A 24,241-nucleotide genomic window follows, 5' to 3' on the forward strand; every position below is an offset into this window, starting at 1 on the left:
GTTTATTACAATGGGCTTAAGTCAACAGCCAGATGAAGAGGTACACAGGGTGAGGTCCAGAAGAACCCCAAGCACAGGAGCCTCTATCTCAGTGGAGTTAGGGTGTACCCCTGTTCCTGGCTGGAAGTGTTTACCAACAGGGAAGCTCCCCAAACCCTACTGTTCAGGGGTTTTTATCAAGGTGTTATAACATATGCATGGTTGACTAAATCATTGGTAACTGAACTCAATCTCCAGTTCCTTCCCCTCCCCACATGTCAGGGGTGGGGCTTAAAGTTCTAACCCTCTAATGTTTGGCGACCAGCCCCCATCCTGAAGCTCTTTACTGGCCTCCACCATGAGTCATTTCATTATCATACAAAAGACACTCATCACTCAGGAAATTCCAAGGATTTTAGAGGCTCTGTGCCAGGAACTGGGACAAACACGAAATATTTATTTTTTTATTTTACCACAGAGATGCAGATTAGGGAAAAACCTGTAGTTAGAGGTACTCTCTGACATCATACTGTCTCCTCTGACGCCCTCATGAAAGCTGTCTACCCCTTCACACTGGCAGAGCTCAATTCTGTTTTCAACCCACCCCACACAGTGAATAAAATTCCCAAGATTAAAGGTAACTTAAACAATAAGACTTTTATTATTGCACAAACCAGAGCAACGTAAGGCAGAGAGATCCCAGGTCAGTGACTTGGAGGCTAGAAAATCCATCAAAAAAAAAAAAAATCACATAAGACCAACAATGCCATGAAGAAAGTAAAACTTTACAAGCCACCAGCAGTTCCCAGACTGGGTCCTTTGGGCCCAAAGTGGGTCAGGTCCACATCATAACTAGTCAGAGAGAAGAGAGTGGAACCCGTCAGGGGCTCAGACTATGATTTCCTCTAGAGAATGGGAGAGAGAGCACAAACATCTGTCTTCTCTGAGCATGCTGTGGTGAATGATGCACACCATGAGGACCTGCCAGGTGGTAGAGGTGAGATGACTTCTGCCATAGAACCTGGCAGTGACATAATTCTGGCAAGGGTCCTGAGCAGGTCAGAATATGAAATGCAGTTCCTGAAAACTTCTCACATACCTGGAACTCATGGCAGATGGTTCCTCACAGAGGCTCTCTAGTGCCATCACACTAAATAAAGAGATAGCACATTCCCTGAAGATCTAAGGCCATTAGCTTATGTGGCAGTTCTCATGCTGAATGAGTTTAAATCTTTGGCTAAAGGCTTTCCCACAATTGCTCAATTCAAAAAATTATCTGGGTTGTGAAGTTTTTGGTGTTGAATCACAGCAGACTGTTAACTGAAGGCTTGCTCATGTCGGCTGCACTCTTGAGACCTTTATCTATTGTGAAGTTTATGGTGTTGAATGAGGCTGTAGTTTTGGCTAAAAGATTTTCCACATTCCCTGCACTCATAAGGCCTTTCTCCAGTGTGAATTCTCCGATGTAGAATGAGGCTGAAGCTCTGGCTAAAGGATTTCCCACATTCACTGCACTCATAAGGCCTTGCTCCCGTGTGAACTCTTCGGTGTTGAATGAGGCTAGAGCTTTGTCTAAAAGATTTCCCACATTCACTGCACTCATATGGCCTTTCTCCAGTATGAACTCTCCGGTGTTGAATGAGGATGGAGCTTTGGCTAAAAGACTTCCCACATTCACCACATTTATAAGGCCTTGCTCCAGTGTGAATTCTTCGGTGTTGAACGAGGCTGGAGCTTTGTCTAAAGAATTTGCCACATTCAGCACACTCATAAGGCCTTGCTCCAGTGTGAATTCTCTGGTGCCGAACAAGTTTGGATTTGCACCCAAAAGCTTTCCCACATTCGCTGCACACATAAGGTCTTTCTCCAGTGTGAATACGCTGGTGCTGAACAAGTTTATATTTGAACCTGAAGGACTTCTGACATTCACTGCACCCAAAAGGCCTTTCTCCAGTGTGGACTGTCTTGTGTTGAACAAATGTGTGCTTGTAGCTGAAGGTTTTCCCACATTCACTACACTCATACAGTCCTTCTCCAGTGTGGATTCTCTGGTGCTGGACAAGTGTACGTTTGCGGCGGAAGGCTTTCCCACATTCACCACACTTATAAGGACTTTTTCCACTGTGAAAGGCCTCCTCAAGCTCAGTACTGCTATGCATACTCAGTACTGCTTTGGGAGTGGCCTGGTTCTGGAGAAGGCCCACATTGACCAAGAAGTCCTTTCCAACCTCCTGACAGGTGAAAAGCTTCCCTGACGAATGGCTTCCATAGTTCTTCACAAAGGAGGCCCTGTCTATGTCCTTGCTGTAGGGTTTTTTCCCACTGTGCTCCTTCTGGTGTTGCTGAAGATTTGCACTGAAACAGAATTGTTTCCCACATTCCACACATGTGTATGATTTCTGCCCAGTATATATTCCTTGATGCTCAGCCAGATACAAAATATCTTTCATGACAGGAACACACATCTCACAAAGATGAGCCTTTTGAGTTGACTGATCTGGTTTTGGAATCCTGATTTGTGGCACTCTTTCCAGAGAAACACTCTGTCCAGAAGGTGCCTCCTCTATACCACACAAACAACCTGAAAACAGAGAAATGCCAGTGAAGTACATGTTGTCTCTGGGGACAAGTGGCAGTCACATCACAAACATGTGTTTAACACACCAAAGAATGAATATATGAGGTTGTTTGTAGAATAAGGGAGTTGGAGTCAGGATAAGAAGGGGCTGCTTTACAGTAATGGGACTCTAAAAGGTCACAGAAGTAGGGAGGCCTCACAAGATGAATGACATTAAGGATGGGATGCATAAAGTGAGGAGAGGCAGGCAGTTTCCAACTCACTTCTCTGAGAATCACCTTCAGCAGGGCCTTAGCTGCTGCTGACAGGTGAGCATTTTGCAGATGTTTTTGTCCAGAAACAGAAGAATTCCACTGTAAATGAGTAGCTGGCGGTCAAGGACTATTAAGGATATGTGCACACCACCCATTATGTATGAGCCAATGTTGGAGAACACTGCAGAGGCAGCAATGGAGAGGAATGGGTAACAGGTGGAGACAGGAAGGTTGGGAGCAGCCAGTGACTAGAAGTCAGAATATAAATGACAAGCTGACCAAGTATAAAGAACGGGGGAAAAAAGGTAAAAATGAGGTGTGGCCACCAGCAATGGCACCAAAACACTAGTTTGAACAGGTTCTTGGTATGCTGTGAACACAACCCTGATGTCATGTTCTCCCTCAGCTGCTGCTCAGCAGGGCCCAGCCCCCTCTAGCTCATCCTGCAATGGTGGGAGTAATATCCATTTTGTGAAGCACCCAGAACTCTCCCCTCTCCCAACCTGAGTTGAGCAATTATATGGGACCTGAATAACACAAGTCCTAAGGGAAAGACAGGACAGGTAAGTGCCTAGTACCAGCCCAGGGCAACTTATCACATGACAGACCACAGGAAAGAAAACTAAATGTTACAAAAATAACCTCAGATGAGGGTCTCACAAGAACAGCTTGAGGTGCACATAAGTAGTGACCATGTCAGTGATGACAATTCCTGGCACAGGTACGCATGAAGAACTGTAAGTTAGAAGAAGAGAGCAAAACTTGAACCATGTAAGTACCATGGATCTGGAAAGTCACCCAGCCAGGGAGGGGGCAAGCAAGGTGGGATCCATCAGGCTGAATGCAACACTACACAGAAAGATTACCCCAAATCCTTCCCTACTAGGCTTCAGGGTAGCATGTATCAGGGCTGCAGGGAGAGAAGACGGCAGTGCAAACACCCCAGCCCTAGCAACACAGCAACTAGCCATGGAACTGGGAAAGGAAGGAGTGCCATGGTCTGGATATAAGAAGGACAGAGCAGCCCCTAGGGAAAAGCAGACAGGCAAAGCCTATCCCAGGTCACTGGGGAGGGTGAGGGCCTTACCCAGTGAGGATATGAGTGCAAAGTTCTCCAGCATCACATCATGGTACAGGTGTCTCTGAGCCTCATCAAGGAGGCTCCATTCCTCCCAGGAGAAGTACACGGCCACATCCTCCAAAGTCACATTGCCCTGTCATGATGAGGCCAGATGAAACCACAGCCTCTGTCCTGGGGACACACAATCCCCCCCCACACACACATCTACCGCACGCCCACCGTCCTCCCAAGCTCCTCACCTTAGAGGAGATACCAGGAACTGATGCGATTGATGCTGCTCTCTCCTTATGCTTCCATTAATCAATGTACCCAGCCCGCAGCAACTACAGGCAGGTAGGCAGATAAGACACTATCTACGGTCAGGGACAAGACTACAGGGCCTCATCCCTTCCTGCTAGGCAATTTCCTTGGGGTCCTCCAGATCATGCCTCACAACACAATACAATCTGGGGTCACCCTTCACCCTTAAGTCTTCCGTACCAGAGCCCAGAGCCCATCAATTCATGCTCTCTCTCTCTACATGCACCTGTCTCACATCTTCAGACCCCACAGTTGCATCCCACAGTCACCGCCAACTCCGTGCTCCACACCATAGTCATCTCCTTGGACTCACCCAACGACTTGGCACATGGCATCCAGAGAGAGTTTGACAAACTCTAACAGGAACCAGTATTACCCAAGACCTCAATGGAGCTCAACACCAGGGGGAGCACTGGAGGCTGCTTTGAAGGACTCTCTGCCTGTCTCTAATCCTTGCTTCAACATTAGTCACACAGAACCAAATGTGAATTTTAGATACCCATGGCCCTCTTCCATTTCTATGCTGCACTTGTTGTCCCCTCAGCAGCCAAATCCCTCCTCTTTCCACCTAACCCTCATTAAAAGCCCAGCCACACTGGTACTCCCACCAGACGTAGTGATTCTCACAGATGAGCACATTTGCCCATGGCCTTATGCCCCAGCGAGACTGAAACACTCCATATTCCACCAAAGCTCACCACAAAATTCTAGTAAATCCATCTTATCTTAATCAGTCCTAAGCCTCCACATCTGTCTCACGGTCACTCTTCCCTTGGAAGTCTTGGCCACCTGTCAAGACTATCCTCCCCACACATACTCCTTTCACAGCAACTTCTCTCTCATACAATGTTTATTATGCTCATAACCCCCAACTAGGTGCCCAAGCAACAGACCTGGTCCTCAGAACTCATACTCTTCTTTATGACCCCCTAATATCATTACCATGACCTGAATTCCTCTTGTGAGTATGATTCACAGCTTCACCATGGTGCCCACAATAGCCACCACTTTTGGATGTCTCTATCCTGAACCCCTCCCCAGATTTCCAGACCTCTGGGTCCAGCTGCCCACTTGATGCTACCACTCACTCTCTGAAATGTCTTAGAATCTTAATATGGCTAAAAACAAAACTCTGATACCCCTCGTGAAAATCACTCCTACTACTGATTATCCCATCTCAGTTGAAGCTTCCATCCCTCTATCTGCTAAAACCAAAACTTTAGTGTCAACTCTGACTCTTACTTTTCTGTCTCTCACCCTCAAATTGAGAAAATCTGGGCAGCCCTTCTTAAAAAATGGATCCAGAATCCAACCACTTCTCCCACCTTCACGGTCACCACTCTGGTCTGTACACACTCATCTGGACTATTACAATAGCCTCCTCCTTCACCTCCAAAGTCTGTTTTCCACTCTGCAACCAGATGGAGCCTGTTCAGACCTGAGTAAGATCATCTCCCTCCTCTGTTCCAAATCTCCCATTACCTCCAAAATAGATACTCAACCTCTCAGGCAGCCACATTACAGGACTCATTCCTCCCCCCCTGCTCTTTGCTCCTGACAGAAAGGAGACCTGTTGTACTCTGTTCTCAGCTCAGCCACACTACCAAGCATTTGTATATGCTGGTACTTGTTCCTCGGATAACCTTCTGTAAGTCTTTCCATTGGTGGCCAGAAATAAGAACTCCTCCAAACAACCCTCAGCCTGCAGGGGATTTCTTCCAGGTCTCCAAAAACAAGGGCTGGGATAATGGCAGGCAAAGAGCCCCAGGACACCACAATCTCAAAGTTCATATAGGTGGGGGCCGAATCAGGGAGAGCCTGGGCCACCCTCCACTTCTCTAAGTTCCACAAATTCTTCTTCAGCCACAGGGAGCTGTGGGCAGAAATAAGCCATAGAGGCTGGGACCACAGTGTGTTTCAGTGGGCTAAAACTTCTCGTGTACCTCTACCTGGCCCTGGAGACCAGGTGACCTTAGGCTGAATGACTAAACTCTGCTTCACTCCTCAGAGCTCCCTCCTCCCAGTTCTATGATTTTGGACGAGGACTCAACTCCCTGTGCCTCACTGTCCTCATCACCCCCATTCCAGTCTGTTCTCTCTCTGAGCAGCTCTCGGAAAACTTTTAAAAGCCTAACACACAGTGTTCCTCTTCCGTTCACAACACTCCACCGCTCCCAGGGCCCTTGGATTGAAGGAACAGCCCCTCAGCCTCCAGTGCAGGCGACACTCCTCCTCACACTGTTCACTCCACACAGAACACGGACCCCAGGTCCTTGACTCCCCCCGGCTCAGTCACCCCTCCAGGCCTTTCCCCCGCCGGGTCCTCCCCTGGGACCCTCTCCCACACCCGTCACCCCGGCTCTCAGAAACAAGCCCCACGAGCCCTCCCCGTCCCGGACACCGGGGCCTGGGCTGCAGGCCCGTGAGCGGCGCCCGCACTCGGGGCTCTAGGGCTGGGCTGGGCTGAGGGCGGGGAGGACGCGGAGCACGAGCACTGACCTGAGCCGGCTCCCTCCGCGCGGCCGCCGCCATCGGACTCTGCGGGCGGAGCGGGGCCGGGAGCGGCAGGAGAGGAGAGGAACCGGGCATGGCGGTCCCTGTCCCGGCCCTGGCGCGGGTCCCCCTGGCGGCGTCGCCGAGCCTCTGACCCGTCCTGTGCAGCAGGGACAGCGCCTCCTCTCGCACCTTCTCTGTCCGTCACCTCAGCCCCAACCCAAGGCTCTGGACGCGGAACTGACCCGAGAGCAGCCAAAATGACCGCCACGAGGAGGACTCCAGAAGTCCCGCCCTCCACGCGACGCGTACGCACAGAATCGTCTTCATCCTGATCCTTCATTGGCTCAATCCTGATGCCTCTCGGCGCGGAGTCCTCTGGGTAATGTAGTTCACAGCGCTCTAGAGGACGCGGCAAAGGGTGTTCTCACCTGGACCATCCGAAAGGCCCGGAAGGACCGCGAGGGTTCTAACAGGTTGGGAGAGGCCTTCGCTACTTCTTGAAGGGGCTGCACGCATATTTATGGGGAATGTTGTCTGCAGGTGATCACCAAAAGTTTTTAGAACCATTATTTCAGACCCCATGAAGCTCAGCAGCTCCCAAAGACTAAAAATATTTTAGATGCTCCCAAAGGCTGCAGATACAAATGGACAAATCATTCCATAACATCAGACATAAAATATGTATATTCTTATCTGTAAACTAATAAACATCATCTTATTGTTCTTCATAAGCGTGTAACCTGAAGCACTGGAGTCAATTTTGTGAGTATCTCTATGTTCCGTGAAGAACAAGAGGAAAGGACTCTAGATAGGGCCATGATGGGAAGATAGAAGAGGGATGTTGGGCTGCCCTGAAGCAGATGGACAAGGGTGAATCTCGGCCTCCAGTTCCCACGGAAAACATCTCTCCTGCCTGTATGTTCAGTGATTGTGTCCTACCCAGTGAGGAACACTGTTTTAGCCATATACTATTTCTTTCTCCATATTCTAAGATACATTCAATTCCTTTCAGGAATCGGACAAGTATCTCAAATGGAGAGCAAGTTAACAAAGGCTATTTTCGTATGGGACAGTGACTGCAGTGTTCACAGTCATAGCATATGTGCAAAGGAGGCATCTGAACCCCATGATCTCATTGCCTTGCTGGGAAATAATGATCATTTTTCCTATTTTTGAAGGGACAGTACTGCATGGGGAATTCAGATGATCTCAGAAAGGCAGTTGTGAAATGGAAATTACAGAAAGTTATTAATAATGTTTATGTAGTTCTTTAAAGATAGTGGTGGAAAGCTCTGTGGAAACATCAGTGAAGGGTGAAAAAATTTAAGACCTCAATGAAATTTGAGAAGTCACGGAAGTCTGAGAAGAGCTACAATCCAGTTGAGCATGTGACTGCTGGAACCTTGGTCACTCTGAGGATATTGTCTCCAAAACGTGATCCAGTTGCACACTGAGCAATACCAGCTTGGAGAGAGAGTGAAAGAGGACATTTAGAGTAGCCAGAAGAGTAAACATAAACAGGGAATCTCACATGTCTCGTTTATCACTGCTCTAACAAATGTTCATTGAGCACAGCAAGAAATCATATAGAATTGTATTTCTTACAAGAGTTATGGCAAATACTTAGTAAGCAATGCAAAAAATAGAAGCTAAGAATAATTTAACCAAATGAGAGTATGTAAAAAGGTACAATCTATGTAAGATGAAAGACACCAAAAAATTGAAAAATGAAAAGGTGAATTGAGTCCACAAAACTCCTTTGAGTCCCTGTGAATCACAGATGAAAGTGTCCTTCAAGAACGGCAGTCTTTCATGGACAAATAAAGTCCCATCTCATTTTCTTGATCAAAGTAGTTACTGTGGAGGCAGAAATAGGGCCTAAGTCAGGTCAATCTTTCAGGGATAGTAAGAGGAAAATGCCCACCCTCTAGTTCTTCTGGATGGGATTTAAGCAGTTAGAACTTTCTAAATTATCACTGATCAAAAGCTGAAAGGATGTAAAAGTTTTACAAATCCCAACAAATCCAACAAATCCAAAGCAGGTGCTAAGTTCAGGATCTAACAAAATGCTTTTACATCTGGTTACAGTGTCACATTTAGACCTTAACATTCCTGGTCATTCCTGCTCTCCAACACTTGCAAACTTTTAATCATTTTTTTATTTAACATGACTTTTATCTCTCTAAACAGGAGATCAAGTTTAGGCTTCTTTGTACTGGCCAGAGATATTCACGACAGACGTAATGTTATGGACACAATAAAGGGAACCCTGCACCCATAAACAAAAGAGAAAGAAGATGGAGGTTTTTAGTCTCACGCTTATCACTGACTTTCGTTTTACAGACATACTATTACAGACTCCCACAGCACAGTGTGGTCTCTGAGACAAAACAATCAAACAACACACACACATGCACACTGTATGACAAATTTTTTAAACTATATTTTTCTGATGCTTCAACATCCCCACAAACAGGCTGTGAGCACCCCGCCCAGATGACCAGGTACCCCAGTGTGATAAGGCTGGTCCCTGCCACAAGTTCCCCTTTCTTGTCCTCCTGTGACTGTGACCTAGTGACATCCAAACACACCAATAAAATCCCTTCATGCCTTTTGCTTATCCACCTTGACCTCCAATAAAGGCACTTGCCCCCGGGTTCTCTCTGTCTCTGTCTGTGTCTGTCTGTCTGTCTATCTGTCTGTCTCTGTCTCTCTGGGCTCCCTGGGCACTCCTCTCATCTGGCCCTCTGCAAGATAGGCCGTGCCTCCTTCTTCTGGGACCTGTGAGTATAAGTTCTTTAATTTCATATGCCTCTGCAAGTGTAATTTCTACCACCGTCTTGGAGTGATCCTTAAAGACCCCACAAAGGGGACTTGCTCTCCCACTTACAGCACCATTGGCGACAGGGATGGGATCATTCCAAACTCTAGGCAAGTCCCTGGGAGAGGCCCTCGACTGCGCATGGCTTACTGAGTGGCTCTCCCGATTGGCTCCATCTTCTGGGGAGGCACCTTGTTTTGTTGGCGTTCTGGGCCCTGCTCTGCGCTGCCCCTTCCTTGCAAGGGCTGCCAAGACTCCGCATCCTAAAGAGCAGATCCTGTTCAGTCCCAATAACGCACCCAGGATACCGCTTCCCAGCCGCGATCCGGCAAGAGGGGGTAATTATTTTCTATTTACATCCCGGGAGCCGAGTCACTGGGCCATGTCAGTCGATACTTCTGCGCGCACCTCTGGTAATGGCGATTTCAGGAAGGACCCTGCGGGTAGAGCGGAGTTCCCCTGCCGCTGGGTCACACATCACCCGGATGCAGACCACCGCGCCTAGCCCAGAGTGCTGAGGCTCCCGCACAGCGCAGCGTGTCCTCCGGTGGCGCTTGGGAGAAGGATACCTGGCCTTCCTACCCCGGACAGTCCTCCAGGGCCCTCCTAAGCATCCAGGCTGCCCAGCCCCTTCCCCGCAGCATCGCTCTTGCCGTCGCTCTTGGTCCCCACCCCTCTGAGGCGGATGGGGAGAAAACAGAGAGGGAGACCACCGCGCACAGTGGGCCACTCGGACCACCGGGAGACGGTCAGGTAGACGTCCAAGGAGAAGGAAAAAAACAACTAGGCGCCTAGAGATTAAAGCCATTCTAAAAGATTCTGAAGAAGAGAAAAAAATGAAAAGGGCAAAAAGAAACTGATTTTCCTGCGGTTGGGGCCTTCCGAGGAAGAGGCTGCTGCCTGGAGAGGCAGGGCGCTTCAGACGGCTAAAAGCTTAAAAAAAAAAAAAGAAAAAAGACTGCCGCTTTAGGCGGTTATGACCCCAAGTAGGGAGGAAAAGGGAACTTATTTAAATCTTATGTACTGAGCAAATGCCAGGTCTAGCCAACATAACGCCAGCTCTAGATTACTTATTGATTTAAAAAACAAATACAGGGGGTGAAGATAAAAGGTAATTAAATAAATTGTGTGTGTGTTTATGTATGCATACATATATATGTATACATAGCTAAGGTAAAACAAGGTTCCATAATTTGTTCCAACTGGAAATCCAAAATTTATATACTAAAGAATTTCCATAACAAAAAAAGATTAAAAGGACACTGATTGGCTTTTCTGCCTCTACAATCTAGGTTCTAAAATGAAATTAACATTTGCTAAAATGCACCAATGGACAAAACTTTATGGAGTTAATCAATACTGGGGCTGAAATTATAGTTTTAGCTGGGGAGCCCATTCAATTTAAACGTTGTACGACTCATAACCTGAAGAAAGTAAGTAAGAAGAAAATGGAAAAAATGTTTATGCCTCACTTTAACCGTAGCCTTGCCTAAATTTTCCACAGTCACAGTACCCATTGCCCTAAAACATTCCATATTAGGCATAGATGCTCTAACATAATGAATAATAAAATTGAATTAAAGTAAGTTTTTGACATTTACAAATTGGCTTGATATATGAGACCCGTGAATGTCCAGTTAAAATAGTGACTGTGGCCCAATATGAGTTAAACCAGGGCCTTCAGGATTAAAAGTTATTATATGAAACCTAGTCAATAAGGGGTGATTATCCCCACTGCTTCTCCTTTTACAGCCCAATTTTGCCTGTTTTTAAATGTGGAAAAAATAAAAAGAACTTCATGATGGATTTTTACAGCCTTAATGCGGTGGTCTCATCCATCAAGGCCTCATATCCAATATCCAATATTATTAAAATTACTGATTCTATTCAATCAACGACTGGTAAATATTTTTTGCTCTATATATTTGGCTAACATGTTCTGTTCAGTGCTTCTTTCAACAGCCTCTCAACTGCAGTTTGCTTCCTCCTCCAAAGGGACACAATACACCTTTACTAGGCTACCCCAACAGCTCTGCCATCACACACAATCTCTGCAGACAAATCTTGAATACATCCACCTTTCTCCAAAAGCAGAGGTGTGACATTACATTGATAACATCCTCCTCCAAGGAGATTCATTTGACGCTCTTATTAAGGACATATCAGTCCAACATCATTTAGTCCTTTAAGGGTTCTGGTGGCAACATAGTCCTCATTATAAATTTTATTTTAAAATTACAATTAGCAGGCACTCTTGCTAGTGCCCGCAGAGACTCCTTCCCTTTGCTTCGCTTTGCTTTGGCAACCTCTCCTCATCCTTCTGGAGTCCGGACACTTAGGATGGCCATTAGTTGCCTCAGGGCTTCTGATACAAGAAACTGCCCCTCTCAGCCTTGTGCAATACACCATTGAACAACAAAAGAGTGGCTACCTACTGGGCTTTCCTGGAAATAGAGGCTCTCACAGACCCTGAGCCTGTGACCCTTCATACCCAGCTCCCCACTATGCTTTGGGTCATGGAATCAACACCCCATAATCTTGGCACAGCTACTGAGAGGCCTCCTTAAGGCAGGATGGAACCCAACCTGGGCCCTTTGGTGTGTTCCACCTGTAGGATGGGTGGCCTCCCCTGTCCTCAGTCCCCTGACAGATGCCGTGGTGCTGGAGGAGGTCACCTCTCCTGTAGATCCCTTGGCTACCTGGGTAGTCCCTTGGGATTAACTGAGTGAATAGTTATGGGAGTTTGTGGACTATGCAAACAGCACTGCTAACCATCATAGGTGATAGAGCTCAGAGGAATGTTGCTGCTCTCCATCCCTTATCTCAGGATGTTCCTGAGAAAGGACGGGACCCAGGAAACAACACAACTGACCAGACTTCAGGCAGTCATCTTAGTGCCAGATGCCCTGGCCAACAAATGATGCCATCTTCACATTTATTGTAAACTATTGCACCATTACCTAATAATTGTCCCCTTCAGGGTAAAAAACTCTGGGAATCTGCTGCCTCACAGATACCCCAAATATAAATCAAAGTCACATATGTCTTTACATATACTAACACCACAATACAAGGTCTTGCCAGGACACTCTCCTTATTCTATTCAGAGTTAAAAACATTACTAAACACAAATTCAAAATGATATCTGCACCCCCATGTTCACTGCAGTGTTATTTACAATAGCCAAGATATAGAAACAATCTAAGTGTCCATTGATGGATGAATGGATAAAGAAGAGGTGAAATATATATATATATATACACACACACACACACACAATGGTATACTATTCAGCCATAAAAAAAGAATGAAATCTTGCCATTTGCAACAACATGGATGGACCTTGAGGGCATTATGCTAAGTGAAATAAGTCAGACAGAGAAAGACAAATATAGTATGATCTCATTTTATGCAGAATTAAAAAACAAAACAAAACAAAACAAGCCAAGCTCATAGGTACAGAGAACAGAGGCAGGGGGTTAGGGGTGGCCAAATGGGTGAAGGGGTCAAAAGGTACAAATTTCCAGTTACAAAATGAATAAGTCATGGGATGTAATGTATAGCATGGCCACTATAGTTAATAATACTGTTTTGCATATTTGGAAGTTGCTAATAGAGTAGATTTTAAAAGTTCTCATTATAAGAAAAAAAATTCTGTAATATGTATGGTGACAGACGTTAGCTAGACTTATTGTGGTGATCATTTTGCAATGTATACAAATATCGAATCATTATGTTGTACCCCTGAAGCCAATATAATTTTATGTCAATTATACCTCAATTAAAAAATTAAAAAGTCTTAAAGAAACACATTACTAATTGTAACCAAGACACACATTTTCACTTTTGAAAATACACAATGCTGGGCTCCTGGAAGAGACATTCAATAGAAGTTTCATGTCCCTTTTGAGATTAGGTCCCCAATAACTGGCTTAATTGAGAGATATAATGGTCTCCTCAAATAACTCCTTTTTAAATTCCAGTCCAAGAAATAAACCCCTAAAGTTCTCTACCTTACCACAGTCCTTAATCTATTTTTATAAATTCTCGATCTTACCGCCATCCCATAAGGTCGCAGGCCAGGTGGAGGGCCCAAACTTGCCTGGCCCCACAGGCCAGACAGCTGCTCATCTGATATGGGACCCACGTGAACCTAAACTTCCACCAAAAAAAAACAAAAATAAAAAACCTTGTCAGGTACAAATGCACACCACTCTGTTGACTATGCATCCTCTTACTACAGGTATAGGAGCTTTCACTGGTTTACAATCCAGGAGCCAACATCAACTCAAGAGGGTACCCACTTAAAAAGGATACCCCAGTCTCTCATACCAGGGACTCACTGCTGACCCCAAATATCACTGCTGGAGATGACATCACCTCAGATGACATCGGCCCCACCCAAGACCTCAACATTAGAGATGACTTCACCCCCTGTGCCAGAGGTGGCTATACCCCAGCCACTAAACCTCCACCCCAGCAATGCCCATGGACTGCTTTTCCTAAGGGACAAATCGGACACAGGACAGTTTGTTTTGCTTGCTCTGATATTAGGGATCCTATTATGTTCCTGGGCTTGCTTTCTGCTTAGCCCCTGATCCTGGCATAGTCCTTACTCTCTGCAAAAACATCCATCCCTACACTCCCATGCCTAATGGGAAGTCTGGTAGAGGTTGTTGCTGTCTGTGCCATTCCAAAAATTCATGGAAATGATTGCTTCCCCCAGGAGGCACCTGCTGCATATCAGGCACCCTTTTGACCCCCTGGGGTGAGGACCACCCACTCCCAGATGCCTTTCCTACTGCCCCCTCCAGCTTTCCACCACAATCTCCGACCATGATCACCACAACCACTCTTTTCCATTGGTTAAACACACCACCACATTCTCACAGAAACATTCCACTCTAATAATGTTCGAGTCCTGTGGTGACCCAAACTCACACAGCACCTTGTATATCTGTCTTTGCTGGCTCCCCCACACGTTTTTCCTGGGGAAATCACACCCCAGTGTGCAGTGCTTACACTGAAGATTCCCACAGTTCTTCATCCTCAGGGTTCCACACCCTCATCATATGATCATAGGAGACTCTTCCTACTTGTAACTTTTATCAAAGTTTGCCTACTGTGGCAAGGTCAAGCTGGCCCACTCACCTTTAACATCTCCACAACCCAGGTGACAAGTGGTATCTATCCCAATTAGTATTGTTAATGATGTTGAGGCATCACAGGATAGACTGTATTATAAATTTTTAAAACTTCAAATTTTTCTGATGCTCCAACATCCCCACAACCAGACTGTGAACACCCCACCCAGATGACCAGGTGCCCCAGTGTGATAAGGTGTCCCTGCCACAAGTTCCCCTTCCTGCCCTCCCCTGACTGTGACCTAGTGACATCCAAACACACCAATAAAATCCCCTCATGTCTTTTGCCTGCATACTCCCCCCGACCCCCAATAAAGGACTTGCCTCCAGTCCTCACTCCTCTCTGGGCTCCCCGCATGCTTGGTTGATCCCGATCTCTGGGCACTCCTCCCATAAGGCCCCCTTTGTGGGGTGCAGTGTCTCCCTCCTCTAGGACATGTGAGTATAATAAATCCTTTAATTTCATATGCCTCTGCAAATGTAATTTCTGAAGCCCTGTTGGAATGATCCTTGAAGTTCCCACAAGGGAGACTTAAACTCCCCCATTTACAACACACATACATCCTGTGAACCACAAGCCATCCTCAGACAGCAGGTGCGCACTCAGTAGTTACAAGCTGAGCAGAGCAGACAGGTTAGACGTCAGGCACCCCTGAGACAGGAAGGTGAGAAGGACTGAACATTTCAGGAACTCTCAGAAAATAAGCCTCCCAGTCATATTTATCAGGGCTCATATTGTAACCCTAGGACAAAAAAAATAGTTAAATTTCCAAACAAAATTAATTAGGTTTTCTAAGAAATATCCTATTTACCTAAAAATCTGTGTTTTGCCTAAAAAGAAGGTCCATTTACCAAATTAAATTTCCTGTGGGACAGTGGATGCCACGGTCACAAAACGCATGTGGTGGGCCAGCCCCTCGGCTTAGCGGTTAAGTGCGTGCGCTCCACTACTGGCAGCCCGGGTTAGGATCCCGGGCATGCACCGACGCACTGCTTCTCCGGCCATATTGAGGCTGTGTCCCACATACAGCAACTAGAAGGATGTGCAGCTATGACATACAACTATCTACTGGGGCTTTGGGGAGAAAAAAAAAAGGAGGAGGAGGATTGGCAATAGATATTAGCTCAGAGCCGGTCTTCCTCAGCAAAAAGAGGAGGATTAGCGTGGATGTTAGCTCAGGGCTGATCTTCCTCACAAAAAAAAAAAAAAACACACATGTGGAAAGTGGACATTTTATCCATAAGATAAAGGTTTGGGCCACCATGAGGTCACGTCATTGCTGGGAAGTGATGACCACTTCATCTCTAACTGCAATGACCAGGTCTGTATTGTGACTTGAGATGATGTCAGACAAAACATTTGCAAAGTGCTTAAATGACTGAATGTTATTAACAGTGACTAATTTAGCCAGAGAGAGAGATGAGGCAGGAACAGCTAGGGCAAGGCATATTTGTAATACCTGAAAAGGACAGGTGAGATGAGGGCAGTAAGGTCTAGAAGGGGACAGAAGGAAGCTGAGAACAGGGCTGGGCTGTGTTTCTGGCCAACCTGAGGGTTTTGTCTCCCAACTATGATTCCGTTTATTTCTGAGAACCTTATACAGTAACCATCTTGAAGAGGAAAAGAAGGGAGGACAAATGAGAAAAACTTGCCAGAGTGTTAGAAATGAACCTGGAGAAAGTGGAGAAACCTATAGTCCCTATTTCAAAAAACACATGTTAAGCAATTAATGTGTCACCCATTATTCTCGGTGTATGAGAAAGATCATGGAACAAAACTGGCAACAAACCACTTAGGGAAAGAGTAACGCAAGGCCGGCAGGGGGTGGGGGATGAGATATTAAGTAACAGGGGAGGCCTTCTCGATGAGATATGTGAGGCGAGACTTGAAAACAGAGAAGGGAGAGAGTCATGCGAGTGATTGGGGAGACATGATCGAAGCAGTGGAAACAGGCAGGTCCATGTTCCAGTGAAGCTGGCGGCCAGGCACGTGGAAGCAGAGGAGTGAGAAGGAGCTTGTCAGCGAGGAGGTTAAGAGAGGCGACATGGGGCCAAGTCCTGTGAGGCTCCATAGGCCTCGGCGAGGATTTTGACTTTTCTCAGAAAAATTGCAAAACATTGCAGGGTTCTAACCCAAAGACTGTCATTTTCTGACATACACTGAAAGAGTCATGTTCGCTGGTCAGTTGAGAATTGCCCAGTTTTTTCTCTCTTCACTTCTCCTGCAGTTGAATTAGTTGTATGGTAGGGCTTGAGGGAGAGGAAGAGATTTTCACGTCTTTTCCTTTGATAACTCAAAGTAGTTATCTGCACCCTGTCTCTCCACCCTCCTCTCATTGCAGGCTGCTCCCACTGCCAATGGGCTTCTACCTACCCCTCCTTTAGGAGTACAGTTAGCCTAGTCAACAAAAGTTTATGGTCACTAAGGGCAATGGTCACTTCCAAGCCATTTAAAAATAGCTATCCTAGGATCTTTTGATGATTTTAGGATCTTCCTTTCCTTGAAGTTGATCCTATACTCTCCCATTCTTCCTTTTTCCCCTGACCTATTAATAGCTCATTTTCTGCTTTTTTTTTTTTTTGTAAGATGCGATGTCTCTGCCCACATCATGACTAAAGATGTTTCTCAGGGATGTGAAGAATCAAGGGTTAACACCTTATAATGGAAGCACATAATCCACTTAGACCATCTCCTTGGTTCGCAGTATTTCATGACCCAGATCGCACCATTTTTTTGCTCCTCTCTAGGTGAGAGAGGGACTGTCAGCTTCCATGGATCACAGGAAAGTTTCTCTGACATGTTTCTCCCTGCTCCTTGGGAGAGCCTTATTAATCACTCGTAATTTTTTCTGCTAATTGGTAGAAGAGACAAAAGTTTTTCAGTTATTCTCCACTCCCCAAGCAGGGACTGTCATCACCGCACCTGGCGATTGGATAATCACAGCTCCGGAGGGAGGTGAGATCAGGGAATTTCAAATGATATCTTAGGGCTTTGCTGCCTCCCCACCACCCCTCCTCTGATTGCTGTGACTGTTACCACTGGTCCATCCTCCTAACAAAAGACAACATTTTGGATGACTCTCTATATATCAGTCTGAGAGACAGAGGCTCAGAAGAAAAGGGCTCTATGTTGGGATAACAAGTAATGTGTAACATCTGGAAAAGTAACTCTGCTTGTCAGGGTTGGTCCTGGTACTGACATAAGCTTCCACACAAAGAGGATGCATATTTTCTAAAGCATGAACTAGACTTCTGAAGACAGCCTGTGGGTAAGAAACTCCATGCCATTTCTGATTCCTCCTCTTTCAGCTGCTATGAGCATCAGTGTTACTGGTTGCTGGTGTAGAACACGGCTATGAGGGATGTTTTCTAGTTACTTCAGATGAGAATTCTATAGTTAGAATTTCAAGCTGTACTTTCAGGATCAGCAAGTCATAACATTGTTATCTCCAGTGTGTGATGACGGATGATATGACATTTGATAGGTTCTCAGATCATGGGTAGCCACTAGGAACTTGAATAAAAATTGTTGCAATGTGAACGTTTATTACCCTAACTCTGAGCCCCTGATGCGATTAAGGGAGACGGGGAGTGTTTCTCCATAGACAATAACTCAAAAGAATTTCTCTTGGAGAAAGGAAAGCAGTCTTAAAGGGAAAGCTGATTTCATGAATGCAGGTTTCAGAGAGCAAAAACATCCAGTGTCTTTAGAAGGTACATTGTTCTAACATTTCTTGTGATCTGTTTCTCTGGTTTTCATGGATGTTTTCTAATCTCATTCTTTGGTGTATTTATTCTCATTTTTCTCTTTCAATTTTCTCACCCAGCGTTCTCCATGCCTTCCAGAATCCCATCATTAGTTGATCTGATGAAGAGTTGAATTTGTTCTGTGTGCGTGTGTTTGTGTGTGTGTGTGTTGCTGGAAAAGAAGGACATATTTAAATTCTGCAGCAGAGAAAGGGGAGAGATGTATGCTGGCACATGTCACAGTTAATGAAATGAATAGGCTAAAAGGAAATTAGAAGGCCAGGAAGCCAAACCCTACAATTTTGCCAAAAAGAAAAAAAAAAAGAAATTCACACAACTTATGGTCGTTCAGCTAACTGGTGAGAAACTGGGACTCCAACACTGAAATTTTGACTATAAGATTCCATAGTTTGTGTTTAGAGTTCATTAAATTGCTACATGTGTGAGTGACTGTAAACCCCTCTTGATCTGGCATGAGCATAAGTTACCTATGATGTAGAGAGCTTTGACATGACCCTGTTGAATAATTTGTAAAATATATGTTTCTTTTAACATTTCCATTGTTATTATCTCAGTCCAGAGCTCCACCCTCCCGCATATCACTCTTAGAGCAACCCCAAAAACTCCTGCCACCATCTGACAAGGCACCTCCCAGGCAGCATTGCCCAAATTGGACCCTGTCTTGGTTAATATGACCGGGATGCTTCCTATTTCTTTAAGTTTACAATACAATACAATACAAAAAGAGTCCTGTTGAAGGATTCTTCATTCAGTGTATCAGTATATGTGTTTTACTCTACATAAACACCAAATTTTAATATATAACTTTATGGAGTAATTTGATAAATGGTAGGGCACCATCTCTCTTGTTCACATTTATTTTTATAATTATTCTTTAAATAGTTTTAGCGTAATTTGCCATTTCGCATTTATTGGTCTAATTATTCTTTAAATAATTTTAAATGTAACAACTTACACATATCTTGGTAGCTGATTAGTAATAATGTCATAGACTCATAATGTAACACTGGAGTTCCTTCTCCTGATCATATCTAGGGACAGATCCAGAGTCTTTGTTTATTTATGGATTCTATTAATGCCATAGAATTAAGTTTTCACTATTCATGTAACGCACATTTCTTGTTTTCATTATTCAAGGTTTTCATGGAAATGTAACAGTGTTGTAAAATAAGTATTTTAAATATATTTTTGTATTAATTGATGTTGAGATATACAAAAACTATGGATTTTGTATACATTTTTCTCATATTTGTGTATCATTAATTCGACTAAATTTTGAACTAATCCTCTATACATAAAAAGAAGGTAACTATATCCTATACAAATGAAATCATTTGATGTTTTTGCTTTATAGTATTTTATATTTTAATTTGCATGACCTGTTGTTTGGGGGTAGATTTTTGAATATTTGCTGTGATAGTGGCCATTGTACATTTGCACTTGAGTGAAACGAGAGTAAATCTTTGATTTTGCCATCCTTCTCTGGAACTATACTTACATTGACTAATCCAGTTTGCTCATGGTGAATTATTCTGTTACTATTCTACTATAAAATAGGTCATTCATATTATAATTTGGATTCCTGCATTTTCATACAAATAGGAGACTGCCCTATGGAATGATTACTTAACCAGCAAAGGGACATTTGACCAAAGCACTGTGCAGAAAGATATTGTAACACAAATAGAACAGAAAATGATATATAAGGACAAGATAAATATGGATGTGAACTAGTATAAAAAGCTAAACAACACATTTATTGTATATATATAAATATGTGTTGTATATTTGTATATTATCGTAAAAACAAGCATTCAAATTCAATCTTGGAAAAATAAAGAATGTATTTTTGTAGCAGGCATTTCTGAGCAGGGAAAAAATGGTTAGTGGTAAGCAATGGACTTAAATTTCCTTGATAAAATACACCACCGGCATTTCTTTCTAGGATTGACCGTCTCTGAACGTACTTATTGTCCTCATGACTGAATGCCATCCAAGGACCTGACAATGGGAATAATCTTTGTCTCTCAGACTGGAGCTGGGATCCTGGGCAACATCTGGCTCCTTTGTGGTTATGCCTTCATTTACTGCACTGGAGGGAAGTTAAGGCACACGGATTTGATTCTCAAGAACCTGATTTTAGCCAACTGTTTGGTTCTTCTCTCTAGAGGAATTCCTCTGACAAAGGTAGCTTTGGGGATGAAATACTTTCTGGATGATCTGGGTTGCAAACTAATTTTCTATCTTCACAGAATGGCCAGAGGGGCGTCCCTTGGCACTACTTGTATCTTGAGTGGCTTCCAGGCAATCACAATCAGCCCTAGCAGACCCCAGTGGATAGAGCTCAAGGCCAATGCCTCCAAGTACATTAGATTTTCCATTTATCATACTCTTCACATGCTGGTAAATAGTATTGTTCCTCTATATATTACAGACACAAGGGAAAGCCAAAACCACACAGAGAGAAAGGACTTAGGGTGCTGTTCCAGCACAATTATTAACAGAAATATATCCTTATTGCATTTAGTGATATTTTCTTCCATTGATGTGTTGAGTTTGGGGCTTACGGTTTGGGCCAGTGGCTCCATGATGTTCATCTTGTACAGACATAAGAAGAATGTTCTACACATTCACAGCCAAAACTTCTCTCCTCAATGCTCTGCTGAGACCAGAGCCACCCAGAGAATCCTCATCCTGGTGAGCACATTTTTCTCCTGTAACTCACTGTCTTCATTCTTTACCTTTTACTTGGCTTGCTGTGATAAATCCAGTTGGTGGCTGGTGAACACCAGCGCACTTATAACTGCATGCTTCCCCACTCTCAGCCCCTTTGTGCTCATCAGCACAGATCCCTGTGTCTCTAGGCTCTGCTTCCCCGCTGGACAAAATAAACAATTTCCATAAATTGGTCAGTTCATTATAAATGTTAGAATATATGTCTCCGAATATTGTCCATTTACAAATTCATCTTTTCCTCTCATATATTTAAGCACTTACTATGGCCAAGTCAGATTGTGGACAGAATCAGGAACAAGATAGACTGAGCCTGATCCTAAAATTATTTGTAATTTAGCAAACCGGGCACAAAACAAGGAAGGTATTCTCGTTTCTGCTTTGCAGTGCTCACATCTCATAAGGGGCAGAGTAGAACTGGGTATTTTCCTTGCAGTCTGTCCTCACGTGTCCTCTCTTCCTTAGAAGCCTTGCTAAATCTCCTGTCTCTCCTACTCTCTGCCCTTCTCTCCTTTTAGAATCATTTGAAACATGGTGATTGTAAAAGTTATTCTCAATTTTACTCATTTGATTAAACATATATAATGAACTCCTAAAACCATGAGATTCCTTTCTTCCTTCTCATTCTTGCCTGGGCTAGAAGAGACTTTGGGAATATAGTTACGATAAAGCTTTCCCCCCAGTTTCATTGGGAGAAGAGTCTTAAGTCACTTGGGACTCAAAAATTTCCTATAATTGAGTCCAAAAGCATTTAGTGCAACTTGGATGCCCTCAAATAAATTCCAAACACAACTGCAGAAAAAAGTAAGCTGTCCTTTTAATGATACCTTCAGAGCTGTCATGGGGCATCATACAATACTTGAACAGGAGAGTGGAATTTTGAAATTCCGCGTTGCTTATGGTTACAATGCAATCAGAAACCTCATATATATGCCCCTGCAGTGTTCTCTGTGCTCTAGTGGGATTGAGGACGAACTGAAGGGAAGGGGTCATGTCAGTCTGGAGCTGAGCTGGGTAGGAGTGAGCAATTGGTAAAGTGTGAATGAAGACCATCACTCATGAAGGTGAGTGATGTCGCTGCTCTGGTACTTGGGATCACGGCCCGCAGTAGAGATAGTGACGATATTGTAACCCCCTTGAAGAAGCTGTGGCTGTGCTTCTGTGTCTCAATTCTTCTGTGACTCTTCTCTCTGAACCGACTCTCTCATCCCTGGTGCTCCTTACCTAAGCTCTTTCAGAACTAGTACTCAGGAAATGAACTTTTAGTAGGAAGGGTTACTTGGTATTCTTCTTCCTTCTAAGAATCACAGGGGATGTGTCCATTTTACAACTTCCACTCTGTGTTGCTGTCTGCTGAGGTTTTTTGCTATCATGGATTTTTATTTGTTCACTCAGTCTATTTCCTCACCTGTCTACCTCTGGTCTTTCATTTTCATGCTCTATTCTGGAGTCAGGATATTTCACTTGACCTTTACTCTTCCTTTACCCCTTTAAACTCTTCTTGGTCTCTATATTTGAATCCTCTATATTTGAATTTGTTGATTATTTTTTCATATCACGTTATCAATCACTTGAATCTCACTTTTATTATTTATTCAACTGACTAAAAAATAACTGAATCAGTATATATGTATCAGTACCATTCCCCGTGGAGTGTAACATTCCTGTCTTTCTTCCATTCTCTCTTTTATCCCGGAAGATTCAGACCATTTTCATGAGCTCTTTCTTCTGCGAGACTCAGTCTTGGTCAACATGGTTTTCTCTCTTTTATCTCTCTTCCCTCCATCAGTAGGAGGAATTCTTGCTGCTTCACCTAATGTCTTTCTATTCATTGTCCTTCTTCTTGTATGGTCAACTTCTCCCAAAATCATTTCACATAATCTTGACGTGTTCAGATTCTCTATGAAATGTGTACAGCATGGCTTGACACAAATCATCTTGGGTCTTACAGAGTAAATCATTTTATGCTTTCACGGCATTTCAGAAAGAAAAGATGTCACTGCAGGTACTACAATTGGGAAAAATAATAGAAGCTTAGATAGTGTGTGTCTTTTCTTTCACCTCAAGTTTCATTTAGTCTGGTTCTCAATGATTTTCCTTCTGGAGATGATCGTTTAGATGACTTTGTGGTACTATTTCTATACCTGATTTTGTCACTTATAACATCAGTCACTCTTTCAGAATCAATAGTAGGATAGTAGGATTTCTCCATTCAAATGAAAAAAAACCACTTTTTAAGCATTATGGATTGGCATTCTGTGTCTTAGGGGCATTTGACAGGACATATATGTCTCTTTCCCCATCTCTGGAAGTACTATTTACTTAGTAGATATTGTGTATCTATACAAACCCACTGTAAAGAGTCTGGGACAATAAGCCTTCCTCCACCCCACCTTAATAAAGAGAAATAGAATTAAAGGAGGTGACAGATAAATTATTTCAGATTTCCCACAGCAATCATGATCTGAAACTTAAGGAATTTCATAATTTAAAGCTTACCCTTCTCTAAAATATCTGATCATTAATTTTCAGAAAGACAACTCCATGAAAGACAAAGACTGAGCAAGTGTTGTATACTGAAAGAGGCTGAGACACATGATAACAAAACGAGACTCTAGAATGAATCCCTGCTCAGAAAAGAAAATGTTACAAAGGAAATATTTGGAGCAACTGGTGAAAATGGAATGTAGTATATATCAGATGATAGCATTTATCAATGTTAACTTTCCTAAATTTGATAACAACATGGTGACTGTGAAAAAGTGTCCTGTTCTTAGAAGATGACGACAAAAGTATTTTGGCGTGATAGATGAGAGTTGGGGGGTTGCTAATGTGTAAACACTAGATGAATCTGGGGAATGGGTAAATGGGTGTTCAAGGGTACACTGGTGTTCATTAAACTATTATGACATTTCTATAGGTCTAAAATTTTTCCAAATAAAAATATAAGAACAGAGTTTCCTATAAGAAGAAAATATTAAAATGTTTTGTCTACTTGTATTATTACTAGCCCCTCCAAGTATCTTAGTTTTCTGCAGAGGATACTCTGGTGCAAGTTCAAGAATATGTTCCCCGCTCTCTGTGTAG

The 24,241-nt window shown here is 43.8% G+C and overlaps 1 protein-coding gene across 2 annotated transcripts; it reads right to left on the minus strand.

Annotated features, from left to right (window-relative positions):
- Window positions 1–617: 617 nt before the first annotated feature.
- LOC106803316 (uncharacterized) lies at window positions 618–7,109 on the minus strand. Of its 2 annotated transcripts, XM_087420987.1 has the most exons (3): window positions 6,692–6,821; window positions 3,899–4,025; window positions 618–2,560 (listed from the first exon to the last, which is right to left on the minus strand). In XM_087420987.1, exons 1-3 carry the CDS (start codon window positions 6,779–6,781, stop codon window positions 1,338–1,340), a joined length of 1,440 nt encoding a protein of 479 aa, XP_087277113.1. In that variant the 5' UTR covers window positions 6,782–6,821; the 3' UTR covers window positions 618–1,337. The 2 variants fall into 2 exon arrangements, with proteins under 2 accessions (XP_087277113.1, XP_087277112.1); XM_087420986.1 differs by lacking the exon at window positions 3,899–4,025 and having other exon boundaries at window positions 6,692–7,109.
- Window positions 7,110–24,241: the final 17,132 nt, after the last annotated feature.

The sequence above is a fragment of the Ceratotherium simum genome, chromosome 33, assembly GCF_057802395.1.
Source record: "Ceratotherium simum simum isolate JZ-2026a chromosome 33, ASM5780239v1, whole genome shotgun sequence".
NCBI classification, from domain to species: domain Eukaryota; kingdom Metazoa; phylum Chordata; class Mammalia; order Perissodactyla; family Rhinocerotidae; genus Ceratotherium; species Ceratotherium simum.